Source organism: Apostichopus japonicus, chromosome 13 (genome assembly GCF_037975245.1).
Source record: "Apostichopus japonicus isolate 1M-3 chromosome 13, ASM3797524v1, whole genome shotgun sequence".
NCBI lineage: Eukaryota > Metazoa > Echinodermata > Holothuroidea > Aspidochirotida > Stichopodidae > Apostichopus > Apostichopus japonicus.
The window spans coordinates 24,022,563-24,039,630 of NC_092573.1; the positions used below are offsets into that span (position 1 = coordinate 24,022,563).

General features: G+C 37.9%; 1 protein-coding gene across 2 annotated transcripts in view; it reads left to right on the forward strand.

The window, feature by feature from the left end:
* The first annotated feature begins 92 nt into the window (after positions 1–92).
* LOC139978367 (major facilitator superfamily domain-containing protein 12-like) overlaps positions 93–17,068 on the forward strand; it is a 24,883-nt gene continuing 7,907 nt past the window's right edge. For both annotated transcript variants that reach the window (XM_071988515.1, XM_071988516.1), the window contains exons 1-9: positions 93–301; positions 8,326–8,570; positions 10,893–11,026; positions 11,743–11,953; positions 13,678–13,816; positions 14,697–14,867; positions 15,367–15,459; positions 15,836–15,931; positions 16,818–16,985. In XM_071988515.1, coding sequence (XP_071844616.1) covers positions 8,419–8,570; positions 10,893–11,026; positions 11,743–11,953; positions 13,678–13,816; positions 14,697–14,867; positions 15,367–15,459; positions 15,836–15,931; positions 16,818–16,985 — 1,164 coding nt within the window. In that variant the 5' untranslated portion in view covers positions 93–301; positions 8,326–8,418. The remainder of the gene's footprint in view (positions 302–8,325; positions 8,571–10,892; positions 11,027–11,742; positions 11,954–13,677; positions 13,817–14,696; positions 14,868–15,366; positions 15,460–15,835; positions 15,932–16,817; positions 16,986–17,068) is intronic.

A 17,068-nucleotide genomic window follows, 5' to 3' on the forward strand; every position in this document is an offset into this window, starting at 1 on the left:
GTTGTAACTTTGGTATGCTGCTCCATTGCGCAATCTTCTAGTAATTGGTCATATGATGCAATCACATTTCTGTTGATCACATGAACTGTTCGTCGCACTTATCGGTAGCGTTCCGCATGAAAGATTGTAGTTACACTGGACTTATAGCAACATGATCGTGGTTGAGCACATCACCCAGAGAAGTTGAAGTGTTTTTACCTAGTGCAGTCTTATGTTCGCTTCTTTGGACGCCAGAGTCTTGTTACTGAAGGTGTAACTGAGGATTAAGGAGACGGCTGACTCCCACTCACCAGTTCTTTCCGTAAGTTCCCATTGCCAAAACGAAAATTGATGAAATGTTTATGAGTGAAATGGTCACTTTGTCAGTACCAGCTTGACGTGTGCAATAAATTACGTGAGACTTAGTCTCTTCTTTAACTTAAACCTAAGTTCATTCATATTACTAAGGTCATCGCATGTCCAAAGGAATATTAGGGCTAGGCCTAGGCCCACACTATGGAGGCTCTGTGTAATTATAAGACGTTCGAGAAACTAAGAGAACCGTTAGACCTGGCCTAATTTCTATGACCCTGTCATTCATTAATTAATTAATAAGTAAATATAAAAGTTCTGAGAAAATTAGTGAATTAGCAATTATGGTTCACTTGGGGCTATAGGTAAGATTACCACATTTCTTTTTTGAAAAGTGGCACCATGTTGTATTTAGCTGAGTTCAGCAGTAGTCTAAGGGACAAACTAAAACGAATGACAGCGAATGACAATTGACTTTGTACAGGGTTAATTATCATTTGCGAATGACAACGAAGGACAGTGTTGAGTGGAGATAGAATGATTAACGGAGTGGAGTAAATGCGGTTATTGGTTTTCTGCGCAAAAATTATTTGAGGAAAATCGCATGTTACGTGGTTGCAGGGTTTTGGTGTAATTTACGGATAGAAACCACAGGGAAAGTTTTTGTGTGTGAGAATATGCTTGAGTGCTGTGCTTTTTACCTCTGTAGATTTATATAGAAATATATCCGTTTCAAGATTATATTATTGTTAGTTTCTAACAATTAATATGGAAAAATGACGTTAAATTTTTTTTTTTAAATCAGACTTACAATTTCGCTTACTATAAGGTGCGTTTTTATCTTGTCCGTACTTTACTGGATCTAGATACCCACGAAATCTGAACTGTGATATCCGGTTGAAGCAAATGTCTGTGCTGTCATTACTGTCATTTGTTTTAGTCAAAGCAATTTTTTAGTGTGTACAACATATTGTCATTCTTTATGTGTAACGCAATTGTCATTCGTTTTAGTAACACCCGTAGTCTAGCCTAGGCCCAATATATGCCTTATTGATATTATTACTAGTATTTACATTGCAAAATAGAGGAACGTTAGTGTTAGTACGTTTGCCAATGTGTTACCATGTTACATTTTTTCCCTGCCCATGCAGCTTGTGGGGCTAGTAATATGCAGCTACCATCAATCGTACTTGTGTACAGTTGGAAAAGGTTGTGTCATGCTTCCCAAACAGTCACTATATAGTGAAGGCTTCGTAATTGACGCACCTTCGTAATTGACGCACCTTCAAGTATAGTCAGTATTGCAAAGTTCGGAACACTGCGAAGTTCGGACACCCCTAAGAAATACACGATTTCACCATGACAACCTATAGCAACAGCCAATTTCACGAAAAACTACGAAGCTACAGATACTTTCTCTCCAAAATGACCTGTGTGCAAGTGAAGCGAACCGCGGATGGCGGGGGAAATTACCGGTTGGGGTTCCTTCGCTTCGAACTCATAAGTTATCAATGAGGAGGCAAGAGTGTTCTTGCGTTGAAACAACGGCTGACTTTTATTACAAAACTCTAACAATATGACAATGAAAATATACAAATGAACAAATCATGATACATGACAGTATATAAAATGGCTCTGTATAATAAATGGCTCAACGGACTCTTCACTATCTTACTAAACTATCCTTACTCGGGGGAAAACCTACACTCGTTCTGTGAAATATGCTCTGTACCATAAATACTCAATGATATCACCCTGCAATACGACATAGCACTCGTACAATACAGTATAAAAATGTATAAAGCGTATAAGTAACAATGTAAAATGAACATTATGAAATAATCTGCATAAATAATATTAAACGTTTGCCAACAGGCGAGGAATTTAACACCTTCGTAATGGCCAGCCTAGGGCAACTAATGCCGCTGCAACTCATTATAGGCCTTTTCACCTTACTGTTCCTTGACAGCAGGAATTTCCACCTCCTGAACCCACAAACTCTCAAGAGACTTGGCACTCCATAGCTATCCATAAAGGCTAAGATTAGAAGGACAAGCTCTTGAGACAACTCTATAGTGACCAACAGTAACAATATGTTCAAAATACAAAATACGAATACGTACACTCTTTACACCGCGAGCAGTACAATACTGAAATATGGGTACAATAAAATAAATAAACCTCCAATACAACTCAACTGTCAATACAGTACAATACACTTTCAATACAACGCAATACAGTACAATAACTTTCTGGATATAACCTCAACCTAACCGGTACTGTCACTCTACAGTATAAAGGTACACAATACTACTAGCACCCATGTGCTTAACGATAAACAACACACTGATCTACACAGTGTACACAACGTACGCTATAAACCCATAGGACCAAGGTCCAAATACACAACCTAACATACGTACTTTGTACAGTGAAGTACAACCTAGCCAGAGGGGCAACAATTACAACTTCAATTAATTAACAATAAGGGTACGTACGGCAGTATAAAACAATAATAATATGTATTACTTAATCCCTTACTATACTGGAGTCAGCTCGCTCGCGAATAACAAGACGAAAGAGACTCTTCGCTCGCGGTACAGGAAGCTCGCGGACATCAAGAATACGGCCATGGAGACTCCGTCACGCTAGTCGGCTCGCTATGGTATACAGTACATCCGCCATCTTGGGAAACCAGTGGCTTCGAGACAGAAGCCGAACCATCCAAAAACCTGAGGCATCCTGCCTCTGAGAAGGGTGACATCTCCTCTCGGACTCCAGATAATAAGGATACAGGTAAACTCTGGGCTATTGACGACCCAAGATTAATGAATATTGACAAATTATGAAAGGGATAACGAGGCGATGCCCCGGAGCTCTGCAGGGACGATGCTCGCCATACAACACCGTGTACAGAACTGAAGAAACACGTGTATACAACTAACGCTACAAACTGACTATTACGGCATATTACATAATACATGCAAATACAACGGGTGCACACTACAAAATTTCACTTCACTACACAAGTAAGTACTTACATATTTGTCAATCAAATGACGGAGATCTATGAAGTGTGTTATAATTACTGAAAGAGCAACTGCGCCACCAATTTTATCACCAGCGCCACACTGTGGGCCGGGTGTCCGAACTTTGCAATACTCTAGCAAAGAAATACCAGTTCCACAATCACGAAGAATCTTCTTGGAATCAACGTGAAAACAGTTTGCAGGAAAGAAAGTTTGGCCGTGTATCGTAATATAACACACTTCTCCCACCTTATCAAGTATATTTTCAGGTGATTTATACCAGAAGATATAGTTTTGGGGTGTTTTAAGGCTTAGGTGTCCGAACTTCGAAGTGTCCATGTTACTACTGTACTAGCAACGATACAGCAGGCAACCTAAGATTTTTGCAGTCAAGCAAAGTTACATATTTGATGAGTTTTAATTCATTTCAGGTTTATGCTGATCAAATTGTGTTTTTTGAAGCTTTAATCAAATCCTTAAGTGCATCAATTATGGGCCCACCATGCTACTATATTGTTGTGTACTACATTGGTACTTCTTCAGTTTGGGTATCATACGTAACAACAGTGACATTGTTGAACAACTCAAAGACTTTTAAAAAGTTGAGACAATTTAAATTGCTGTGACTGCAATATATATCTATGTTGCAAATCGTTACAATTAACTGAGGAATTATATGGTAATCCTGTGTACATGCACTAGAAGACCTTTACCGCCAGACTGCCAAGTTCTTTGTTTGCATGGCAAGTCAAAAGAAAGCAGTGCTGGAAATGTGCAGAAAACATGAGTTTTCAGATAAAGCCATTATATTCCATTTCGATGACTTGCATTACATATTTTACTGACGCTCAAAGCTGAAGCTCAGTTTAGCGGATGACTGCATCTATTGCGCAATCATCTGTGATGCCTCAATGCCTCAAAGAAGCTTTCTGATTGGTTGACAACCAGCCATGTGTCAAGTTGCCAAACACACAGTGTGCAACATTTCGTTCCTAAAATCTGCTTGTTGTGAGTGGTAAGAACTCTTGTTAGTTCAAGTAATGTCACACTAGTACTGTATGTGTGAATTAGCGAATGTTCAGGTACTTTGCCCAGAAGTGTCCATCAGAGGTTCCTCAAAGGAATTCTCAGTGATTTTCAGAGACAGCAGCTTGTCAAGTTTTTGGGTCTAACTAGAGAGTACCGATATGTCAGCGCCCTATTTTAATTTAGGGTGTGGCTGGAGAGATAGTCCCATTGGACAATAAATCAAACTGTCTTTGTTTTTCTTTATTTTGCACCAAATGCAATGAGCACCGACCACCTCAGAATTGAGATCACCTGTGTACAGTAGTTGTGATGGAGTTGCCCAATCACAGATTACCAATCTTAAATAACATCCTGTCATGTGCACTATTATCTGCATATCAATTCAACTTAAAACGAAAAACACAACAGCTGTTGGTGTACATGAAGGCCATGGATGACATCACAGATGATTGCGCAATAGATGCACTCATCCAGATAAAGTGGATTAAATGTAATATTTTCAACGGAACGAGCTGTTATAATTAAAGCTGGGAGTCAGATCAATGTGCTACATTTCACAAGCTCTGTGTTTTAAATGTTTTTGTACTTCTCAGCCTCCCTTATCTCTCTTTTGAGTTCTTTCTTAATTTAAGCCCGACAAGCAGTTTGGTAGGTAACAATTCGTAATTGTTTTCTAGCATATTGGCCTAGAGCAGTAAGAAGATTGAATTCTTCTGGTTCGCAGTAACATTCTTTCGTTTTGCTTACACATGACCCAGACAACCATACATTCAGTTTACCCCATTCAATCATTGCTTTCAAAACAGTCATAACTAAAAACAATTTCTTGATAGTTTGGAGAAAAGAAAAAGTTGTACATATTGAAAAGTGAATCCATTTTATTGCAAGAGTGCTGCTGTAGAATATAATTTAGTACAGGAAGACATTTAATTTCAACCGACTTTGGAACTACTGTACATAGTTTACTACTAGTGTTCAGACAGTGGCGGAGCGTCCATACAGTCAGGTGGGGCGGATGCTCCCCCTGACGGACTCAAATGGACTGCTGGCGCCCTTTGCAGCTTTCTACCACTTTTTACTTATTCGCGATTATTGACTTTTTTTATTGCGCTCTCATCTACCTATTGACATTTGTCACATTTTGTTGGTGTAATTTTCTGACAAAATGGCTCCGGATGACACCTATTTATTTTTCGTTTATCTGCAAATTAGCAAGGCCCGGAAAGGGTCATTTCCGGCGATCTTGGGAGTATCATTACTCAAAAGACTTTTGTATGCTCCGCGCCAACCTGTGGTGGCGCTCCGCTTAGAAAGTGTCGAAAGCGCCCCTACAGGCAATTCTAACCCCCCCCCCTGACCAATACCCCTAGCTCCGCCACTGTGTTCAGACTTCATACTTTTCTTTTGCTTTCGCATAGTTACCATTCCCTACACTGCATGTACAGTACTGGAGTGAGATACCAATGTTAAATGTTTAGCTTTTTAGGTACAGTAGAGTGTGTGTCTGTCACTATTATTTGATGTTGCGTATTCTATCTTTTGTGTTTGCCACAGAAGCTGAAGTCACTCAAGTGTAGGCCTGCTATTGATGTTGCTATTATTTACATGCTCTCCTTTATATCTATATTTACAATGCAAATATTACGTCTGTGTTGATAAACCTGTTCAAGTGGTTTTGTGTCAGGGTATGTACACAATGGCAAGAACGGCATAAATGTTAAAACTTGGGCTCACTTTTGTTAGATGGTATACCTTAGGCTTATAGTGCTTACAATGTCATATTATAGTGTTGAAACTGTATGCTAGTGTGAATGAAGAGATTGCAACTCCCAGAAGAGAAGAAAATCACTGTATGAGACATTCAATGGTCTTTCAATGTGTGTAAGCTCGAGTGCAAAACATTTTGTCGGTAGCCTGTTCCTTATCGGATGGCACACACATTGCCACAAGCGAACCGCTGTAAAGTTTGGCTAGCAAGATTAATCTTGAAGCCGCAATCACGAGGCTCGTATGTAAACAAACTTGATAGGGCTACACTGTAGTGAGAAATATGTTAACGTTAGACTGACCATGCACTAGTATGTGTTCAAATGCTGAATTTCTCTCATGCTCAGTGTGACCATTCTTTTGATTTATTGGAAAACAAACCAAGGAAAGTTCATTTCTGACTCTTGTAGTGAATAAAAGGGCTCCTACTTTGTTCAATGTGATTTTGGGATTTTTTTTAAACTAGCCTACGTTTGGGATTATAAGGCCCTAGTATAATTATTGTGCCAGAGGGAACACGTTCATACTGCATATATATACTGTATCATACCCGCCAACTTTGTGATCTTGTGAATTGCTTTTGGCCAGTTTGTGAAACATTTATTCCGATATTGGGAAACATTCGACAGAAAATAGCCTCCATTGCCCAGTTTATTATCATTCCTGTTTCAGGAGCAACATTCATGATTGCTTTTGATTGCTTGCTGGTTGAACGATATAGACCTTGTGGAGGAGCTGAAACCGTTGCAAAATTCCATACCCCCATTACATTCCTGGTGACATTATCAAGAAACACAAAGACTTTATTTTATCTATTTAGGGTCATGACACTAAAATAACAGTTATGCGGACATGAAAGTCACATCCAGCGCCGCTCTGAACAGTACACTACAATTGCAAGTCATCCTAGTGACGTCATTCACTGACCTGAGTGCTGTTCAAGGTCATTGCAGCGTTTGTAAATTCCTAGATTTGTATCAGTTTACAGAGACGGAAAAAAATGACGTTTCAATTTCCTTTTTCATAACTTCCTGGTGTGCTATTTGAGAATTTCAAAAAGTATGTTGTTTGATAGTACTGTAAACTACACTCTGTGTAAAAATTGTGAGGTTTTTTTTCTTCCTGTCAGTATTGTTCTACTTTAAGAAATGAATTATAGTCAAATAGTAGGGACTGTGGTGCTCCTCCACACCCTCCCCAGCCCCATGCATTCTAGTGTGAATGAAGAGATATTCCAAACTCCCAGAAATCTTGACGTTCTTCAAAGTAAAGGGGAAACTTACAGTGAGCAAGGATTTAGTTGAACAGTGAGGTCAGCAATTTGGATAAAAAGTATGTGAAAGTTTGGTTCATAGTGACAATGATCCTAAGGGATACAGCTACAATATGTACAGTAAGTAGATGTGAACACTATTTATGACCTAACCAGGAAGACAGACACTCAAACTAAGTACCGTATCGTAGAAGTTAACCATTCTCTGTGTAGATTTATTGCAGTAGAATATCAGTACTAAGTATGTACAGTATATTGCGTATTGAATCATGTGTATTAAATGGATATGAAGAACTGTAACAAGTACTGTATCATAGAAGTTAACCATTCTCTGTCTAGATTTTATTGCAGTAGAATATACAATATATATACCAGTGCTAAGTAATGTACAGTATGCGGCATATTGAATCATGTGTGTTTAATGGAATGAAGAACTGTAACAAGTACCCTATCGTAGAAGTTAACCATTCTCTGTCTAGATTTTATCGCAGTAGAATAGAATATAATATACCAGAGCTTAATATGTATAGTACAGTATATATGTGTAATGGAATGAAAAATTGAAAATGATCCTGATACTTTGCTGCAAAATGATGATCATTTTAGCCTTTTTTTCCCTTTTTTTTCATGTCCATCAGAAGGCATCTGTACACTGAATAAAAGCTACAGTATTACCACATTGAAAAGTCTTTAACAAGCATGTTGCATAGTACACTGATTTGGTTCTCCCTTCCAACTGTTTCAATTCCTACTGGATTAATACACCTACACCTACAGTTGTATGCGTGGTACTGTGGTGTCCTTTCTTCCAAGAAGAAACCAATCCAGACATGCACTGGTAATTCTTCTTGTTTCCCTTCATTTAGCTTGAAATGAATTGTATTGTCTTGTCCAATTGCATTGTATTGTATTGTACTTCCTCTCTCTATTCCACAGTGGTAGATATGTGTGGCGTTCTGGAAGGCTAAATATTTTAACCAGAGTGCACAGCAGTAACAGCTGTGTGTCATCAGCTAAAAGGAGATTAAAATGGAGAACCAACCACTCTTAAAAGACTCACGGACGCGGATGCCACTTGTTCGTCGCTTTACATATGGGGTCGGACACATCCTCAACGATCTTTGTGCGTCCATGTGGTTCACCTACCTGGTGGTTTACTTTCATAGGGTGTTGGAGTTTGAGTGAGTACAATATGTAGATATATTTCCTGATGGATTGAGAATTCAACTGTTCAACATTGTAATGGTTTCATGGGAGAGTGGAGGTAAGGGAAGGGGGGTGGGGGGAGTTTGGTGGGGTGGTTCTAATTAAGGACAAAAAAAATAGGGGGTAGGGTAGGGAAATGACAAATCTTGCAAGCCATTGGAACCAAGTGTGTGAGAAATTCATGACCCTTGCATGAATCACTGTGCCAAAGAAAATGGAGAAATACAATAATACTAAATTAAGAGTAGGAAAAACAAATGGAAAACCTATGAAAAAGCAGAGGGTTTAAAGAACAAGCTCAAATAAATAAAAATGATCAGCAAAAAGCGATTGACTTTTCATTTTTAAGTTCCAGGAGTATCAGGAATGGTTCTGAATTCCAGGTAAATATTTCAGGTTTCAACCCTTCTGCAGGGTAGGGACTTCCTCTGATGGCTAAGTATTGAAGATAACTGTTACTAATTAAAACTTCAGCCTTGGTGGCAACTGTCATAAGTGTGAACTGTGAACATAGCTAACAGAGAGGGCAGTGGAGAGCCACTGTAAGCATGAAATTCTCCTTAAAAGCTAAAATGATTCTCTTTCAAGGCTTCCATCATGGATGTTAAAAGCTGACAAACATCCCATTGGTCTACATAGCTAATTTTGCTACAGTAATTTAAGAACAACTTTATAAATGTAGGTTTACTGCAATATAGTGCAATGATAACTGTACCAGCAAAGAGCAACAGCTCTTTATAAACTGACAGGGAAAAATTCTAAGTCATTAATTTGGTTTGTAATTGTCCACTTCATATTTCTTGTCAATTCAACTTCTGTAGTACTTTCAACGTAAATTGGTTTTAATCTGTATTTGAACCATAAAATGGGAAGGTACGACCTCCACAGAGCCATAAAGTATATATAGCTTCTTTTGCAGTTTTATGGGATTTTTCCCCCTAATTTGCAAAGTACAAAGTACGGTACTTTTTATTACCAAGGATTTACCTCTGTGGTGATACTTGCTGTATCTCACCCATCCATTAAATTGTCATTTTGTTTAACAGGGTAGTAGTGGGGTGTGAAACCCTATGCCCTATGACCAACATCTCTGAACCAAGGTTTCTTTGTCTGTAATGATGCATTAGGGTATATATCAAACAATTTAAGCTCCTATATGCCTTGGCTTAGGGTCAGTAACTTTTTTATGGCCGTTGCTATAGCAACCACCCAAAAACAGTGAAAATTATTTGTAACTTCTGAAATAATAAAAGAAAACTAGTGATTTTGGTGTCAAAACATAGGTAATTGTTGGTATTGATTTGACCCTTAAGCCCACGTCTAGGTCGTATGTGACCCACCTCTTTCCCTGGTCACGCGCAACTCAAACTCTATAGAGAGAATCATTATGAACAGCTGCCCCAAACACCTACAAAAATAGTTTTGAAAATACCATGTTTCTAGAGTGTTCCATTGCATCACATCTACAGTATATACTAGAGTAAGACTTGAACATGTCTAAAAAACTTCACAGAGCCAATAGTACTTTGAATTTTTAATAAGTACTATTTCTTTTCCCTCATTACTCAGTATTTTGCTGTTACTATTGGGAATATTGATTAATGTTAGTTTCTAACATTATCCAATTCTGTCAAATTGCATGATATCTATAACAGTACTACATTCAAGTTAACAGACTTTATGTGCACAGTTTGGGTACCTCTAGTCTTACTTCCTAGCACCTTTGGCTTACCTGTCTCATCTATACATATGCACCCTGATCTACCTAGCTAATACAAAAAAACTTGTAATGTAATTTAACAGTTATAATTACACTTTATATGGCCTTCATTTTAATTTGGATTTTTGCATAGATTTTGCACTGTCAGATTTGAAAGTTTTGTCGATCAGAGAATACAGTAGTAGTGAAGAGGCAATTTGTATACTGTAGACAAAAACTGCTATGCGGGGTATTCATTTGTGATATTGCTCGACATTATGCACATGTGATGAATTATTTCCTCTAGCATGTCGTTTGTTCATGCTTAAATCGATCGACAAATGGAGGAAAATGCTCAGGACTCATAAACTATCTAAGATTAATTTGAAGTAAAGTTTATATTTCCATTTCCTGTCACTCATCAGTTTGTTTATTTTCTTTTTGATGGGGAATTTATTAATCACATTCTGTTTTCTTTGTTTGTTTATGTCCGGAATTAATTGTCAGTTTATTTAGTCTTTTTTTTGGCAAGTTTCAAATAATTCTGTCAGTTTCAAAGGTTAACATGGTGGATTTTTGTGTTTTATCTTCCTGGTAGCAATGCATTTGCAGGATATGTTATGATGACCGGGCAGGTGTTTGATGCTATCAGCACTCCTCTCGTGGGATACGAATCGGACGTATCCAAGGGATGTTTCAAATACGGCAGGCGGAAAAGTTGGCATTTGATGGGTGAGACGAATCCCCATAATTGTTATGTGATCACTTTAGGTCACCATCATAATTTCTGTATGTTAAAAATCATAAGAAGAGTCTGCCATCAGTGCAGGTTATACAATTAAGACCAAGTGAATTGGGAAGTGGCAGGTAATGGGGGATGGGGAAGGGGAGGGGGTTGATGGTAAGGATTGGGTACTCTACCTCTGCTCTGCTGTTTTTGTTTTGTAGTGCTACACATGGTAATACCTTTCAAAAAGTATCCTTTAAAACATGACATTTTGGAGGAGGAATCTAAGCAAGAGACAGTTTGGACAATTATAACTGACTAATATTAATACAGGTTAACTTTTAAATTTTGAGATATATATATATATATATATATATATATATATAGTCTGGAGTAACATTGTGAGAGAGTTAACCAAGTTGAGTTAAGCACACGGTATTCTGTTGAAGTGACAGTATATGATATATGATAAAACAGTTAAAGCAGTCTGTACCCAAAGCGATACAATACTTTATGACCTCATACAGGAGTCGCTTAAACACTAACATAAAGACCTCGGATAGTTACGACCGTGTGTCAAACACAGCTTGCTCCCTATTCCTGCATGGAATTAGAAAAACAGTCGTGTCCACTCGAGTTCCTTGTATAAAGAGAGTAAAAAACAGTCAAATTTTATTGATGTGACTTTCTTTTCTCTTCTTTCTTTTATTTGTCCTCGTAGGAAGCGTCTGTGTTGCAATCGCTTTCATCTTTATTTTTCAACCCTGTATCGGCTGCGACGACAACACAGATACATGGGCTAAATTCATCTACTATGTTCCATTCCTATTTCTGGCCCAGTTCGGTTGGGCTTCAGTTCAAATTTCTCATCTAGCTCTCATTCCAGAGTTAACCAGCTGTGAACATGAGAGAGTTGAACTCAATACGATAAGGTGAGAGAGTCGTTTTATTTAAAATGAACTGGGCTCTGTACAGTAAATATACAATGATGTAAAAAATGCCATAAATTTAATCCTCTCTTAAGAAGAAAATCTTCCCTCTAATGAATGTTTGTTATTTTTATTATCTATGCAAAAAACAAAATCAACCTTTGGGGTAGTAAAGTGCCCAAAAATTGAAACATTAATGAGGGTGCTGATGTCTTACCTTATATCATCTGTTGCATTTTTACTTAAGAAATCCAGACTTTCCAAATTTGTTAAAAATAACCCAAAATGGGTTATTCAGATTCACATAACATCATAATTGTAACAACATGTACCTTCATTTCATAGTCTTGTGTTAAAGAAAGACAGCCAACCCAAATTGAGTTTAGTCATGGAGTGGCATATATGTGTGCTTAGGTCCTGTTTACATTAGACCACAAGCACGGTGTTGAACCAAGGGTTGAGCGTTACATTTGTAATGTCAACACAGATCAGACCCCATTTTAGACTAGGATGACATTTTTGTTAAACTTGTTATGGAAGTGCAGCTCGTTGTTGGCCTTTAATTTCCTTTCTGTTTTCATAGTAGTAGGAATTTAATACCAGCAGAGCTGCATATCACATTGCCAATGGTTTCGCACCTTTCCTTCTCGTAAAGGAACCTTGACTTCCTGTTTGGTGATATGGAGCACAGGGTCTGATACCGAGCGCAGGGTCTCATGTAAACACGCACGGGTTTTGAACCCATTTAAAAGTGAACGCAGAGCGCAGTGTCTGATCTGTAATTGTAAACCGAGCCTAAATGATAGTTCTGATGATTTAGTAGTTGAACTGTGATCATATCTCAAGTAGACTTAATAGTTGTTTACAAAGTGAATTACACAGATAACATCATATCTGGAGGAGTGTCAATTGATTTGTTTTGAAGGAACAACTCCATTTAGATTGAAATCTTTGTTCTCGTTCTGATCAAACCGTAAACAAGCTTTGATTTTAGTGACACTATCTGTAATATTGATCCAAGGTTCCATAGTCCCTTCTGATTACTTTACTATGGGACTGATGTTTGTTTCTCTGTAATGTCACATGATATCATGCTGTGTACCAGAACAAAGATTTGTCCCCGTGATTATTCGTTATCTTCCGAATGACACGTGATGTAGTTTTTCGGAATGTGCAATTAGACTCACTTTTATTTTATTCTATATTCAAAATGCCTCTGTAAGACTCACAAAGTAAGCATTTCAATCCATAAACATAACCTCATAGCCAAACAGCAAAGGTTCTCAAATACCCATTCACAGGCCAAATCTGGGGGGAAAATTTCACAGTTACTAAATCAGGTATAGGGACCCTGAAGGAAGCTTAGGCTTGAGCACTCTACACAGTCTACCATGCACATTGCTCAGTTAAAGTTTAGTAAGAAATTGGTTCCCTCGAGCCCCTTTGCTCCCATGGCAACTAATGTTTCTCTCAGGCCTTCGTAGAAGCTATATGAGAACTAGTCTGTTCTGCAAGGCCATGCAAATTTTTAAGTTTATTAAAAATTATCTATGTCTGTCAGCTGTTGGAACAAATTAACGTATAATTATAGGTTTATACTCAAAACTAAAAAGGCAGAAGATCTTGAATGGGAAAAAAACCTGAAAAGTGATAACTATAATTGATATTTATCATGATATTGATAGAATTGGTTATTATTTCATGTCTCTCTCTGTTTTTGGTCACAGATATACCTTTACTGTAGTGTCCAATGTTGTGGTATTTGTAATTATGTGGTTATTGCTCACTTTTGTGCATTCTCCGCACACGATGAAACCAGAGTCCCTGGATAAATCACTCGGCCCAGAAGATATCATTCAATTCAGGGTAAGTTAACCGAGATTGACCTAAGATCTTGGTCTAGTCTAATTTACATATCAAACCTCTGGACAGAATTCAATTATTGTCACACTTTATTGTTGTCAATCAAGTGGAACTCGTAGTGCTCAAGTGCCTCGGGGTACAGTATGTATTAAACAACAGATGAAAAGTTTAAAGGCATTGAAGACTCGCCCCAAACATTGTGCCTCCATCTTTAAAAATTAACTTTCCGTTGCTTGCAAGTGAAGTTTTTCTCTTGTCACTACAAAATGCAGACAGTAATGAAACGTGAGACCTTGTTATCTTTAGCTGGACCTGAGATGTCCATCTCTGTATCGTTAGTACACTGTGCTGTGGGTAATGACCGCAGCTGTATGTACTGACTGTACACTAGTGTCTAATTACAGACAGTAGCAAGCTGTGTGTGTATTTTCTGGGATTGCTTTCGTGGGCCGAAGCTTTGGAACCCTCTTCCTACCGATATCTTGCTCATCGATAACATTGTTAGATTCAAAGGTCGTCTAAAGCACAGGTTCTTTTCTAACAGGGTTGAATTTTGTATATTGACTTGTTTCTCACCCAGCCCACCTGTGCATGTCTATGTCATCTCGGCATAGATCGAAGGTGGGCTTATATATCTTATTCTATCTATCTATATATTATACAGACTATGTAACAGTCTATTATATATTCCATACTGTTTTTTTTTTCCCCAGTTGCTATGCAAATTGTAAGCTTAAATGTCCTACTGTTCCTAGCTCCATTAGTTAGCTGATTATTTAACATCTTCTTGAGTTTTGATCATCAATTTTTTTCATTGCTCAGTGGTTTTTGCAGTTTTCTTGGGGGGTTCTTCTAACATTTCAGTTTCCTTTTCTCGTTTCAGTACTTGATCTTCATAGTGGTTGCTATCGGTAGCGTATTTTGTTTTATATTCCACATCGGCACAAAGGAGAAGCGTTCCAGATCGTTGTCAGATAACTTTGAGACCTCTCAGTCTGCAGTTCATAGTAGAATGGCCTGGAAAGATTGGCTAAAATGTGTCCAGTTTTATCAGGTAGGTACCCACAGTTATTTAAGAGATGCCTCGTGATGTATAAATGTGTAAAAATGACTTGAGAGGTGATGAGTAGGAAAGAAACATCTGGTAAAATGCCTACATAATCCCTCTGTAATTTTTTCCACAGTCATGTTTTAACATCCCAGTATATTCCTAGTGATCAAACTGAGTTGTTTGAAAGTCCTGTGCTGCAAAAATTTGTACATTGTTCAAACCAATGTACATCATAATGACATATACCTTACTTGCAGAAAGGTCATGTTTTATATTCTTTTGTGATAGCTTTGTATTAATAAATGAATCTGAACCACCGATGGAAATGTCACTAAGCGTATATATCAAAGCAGATGAATAGAGAAACGTCCCTACTTTTTGCATGAACGTGCAAGTTATTACAGACTATCAGGACATGTTGTAAAGCTTGCTATTTTATTATCATCATAGAAAAAGTAAAATCTGCTTTAATAAAATTCCGCACATTATCTTTTTCCCGTAGGTAGCAGGTATATATATGTGTACCCGTCTGATGGTGAATGTATCGCAAGTGTACGTACCGCTCTATGTGACCGATACTCTAGGTCTGAGCAAGGTTAGTCTGAAAAAACAAAGTATCTTATATACAATGAAGTTTTAAGCAATGGGATTTGTAATCACAATCATATTTGTCATGGAAATCCCCCCCACCCCCCCCCCCCCAAAAAAAAGGCTTACTCTTCTCATCTTGAAAGGTTCTTTTCCATAAAAACGTTACCTAGTTACCTAAGAAGGTTTGTCACCTTATTGAGTTAGCATGAGAATAATTGTTTGCCCTTTTCTTTCAGGAGTCGTTCATAGCGAACATCTCTTTCATAATAAATATTAATAACTGTATGTTTGTAACTCATCGTAATTAATCTCACTTTGTAAGGAAATTTGGATGTATAATTATCATTGTTGTATTAATTCTCTTTTGTTCTTTTCACCAGGACTATGTCGCCCTTATTCCTTTAGTCATATACTTGAGTGGATTCGTAGTTTCCTCAATCATTGTCAAACCGCTGAACAGATTTCTCGGAAGAAAGGTAATTATGGAAGTAACATGAAATCAAGGGACTGTTCCCATAAGTTAGGATTGCCTGCTCACTTAACTTTTTGTCCGTCAACAACATTTTCTGTTCGGACAACTGCAATTTAGGCCTGGTTGTCCCTCAGACAACCAGAAAGAATTGTTAAAAGTTTTTCTGCCTGGTGATGGAGAAAATTGCAGTATAATATATATATAAATATATATATATATATATAAATATATATATATATAAATATATATATATATATCTATATATATATATATATATATATATATCATATCATTCCTGGTCATATACGTTGGGCTCACCGGGGGCGATTTTAAATCTAGGTACCGCAACCACATGAAGTCGTTTCACAACCAAAAATATGAAAAGGAGACAGAACTATCCAAGCATATCTGGGCTCTGAAAAGTAAGGGTAGTGATTATACTATTGAATGGAACATATTGAAGCAATCCGACACACACCAACACAAATCAGGAGCATGTAATCTATGCATGGAAGAGAAGCTGGCCATAATAAAGTCGAAGGACAGATGTATTAACAAAAGAACAGAGCTGTTATCGCGCTGTCGCTATGGCAACAGTAAACACACACGCCTGAAGCCGAGATAGCCTGTGTTGATCAGTTCAGTTGCCTGATGATCGGTGCGCGAGCCGTACCCGTGAAACTCCGAACAGTGAAAACACTTCCAGCCTCCACTGGGATTCGAACCCGTGCCTCCCGCTTTATATGCGAACACCCTAATATATATATTTATACTTGTGTCTCAAGCCACATTTACCAGCAAAATATCCCTTTAAGTTGCAGCACATCCCTCCTCCTTTCCTATATTTACATCCCCTGGTACATTTGTTGTGCTCTCTTATTGTTCTTTAGATGACGTTCTTCTTTGGAGCTGTGCTGGTGCTCGGTGCCTGTGATTGGATTCTAGCTGGTAACCTAGGGAAGCAGGTGTTTGGTGTCGCTATTCTTCTCGGGGCCGGGGGTTCCATGGCACTGGTCACCTCTCTCTCAATGACTGCCGATCTTATTAATCAGAATACTGTGAGCTGATGAAAATTTTCATGAAATAAATTTCTCTTTGATTTTCACCTCTTTATATTCAATTGAAACCATTGTCCACAAAG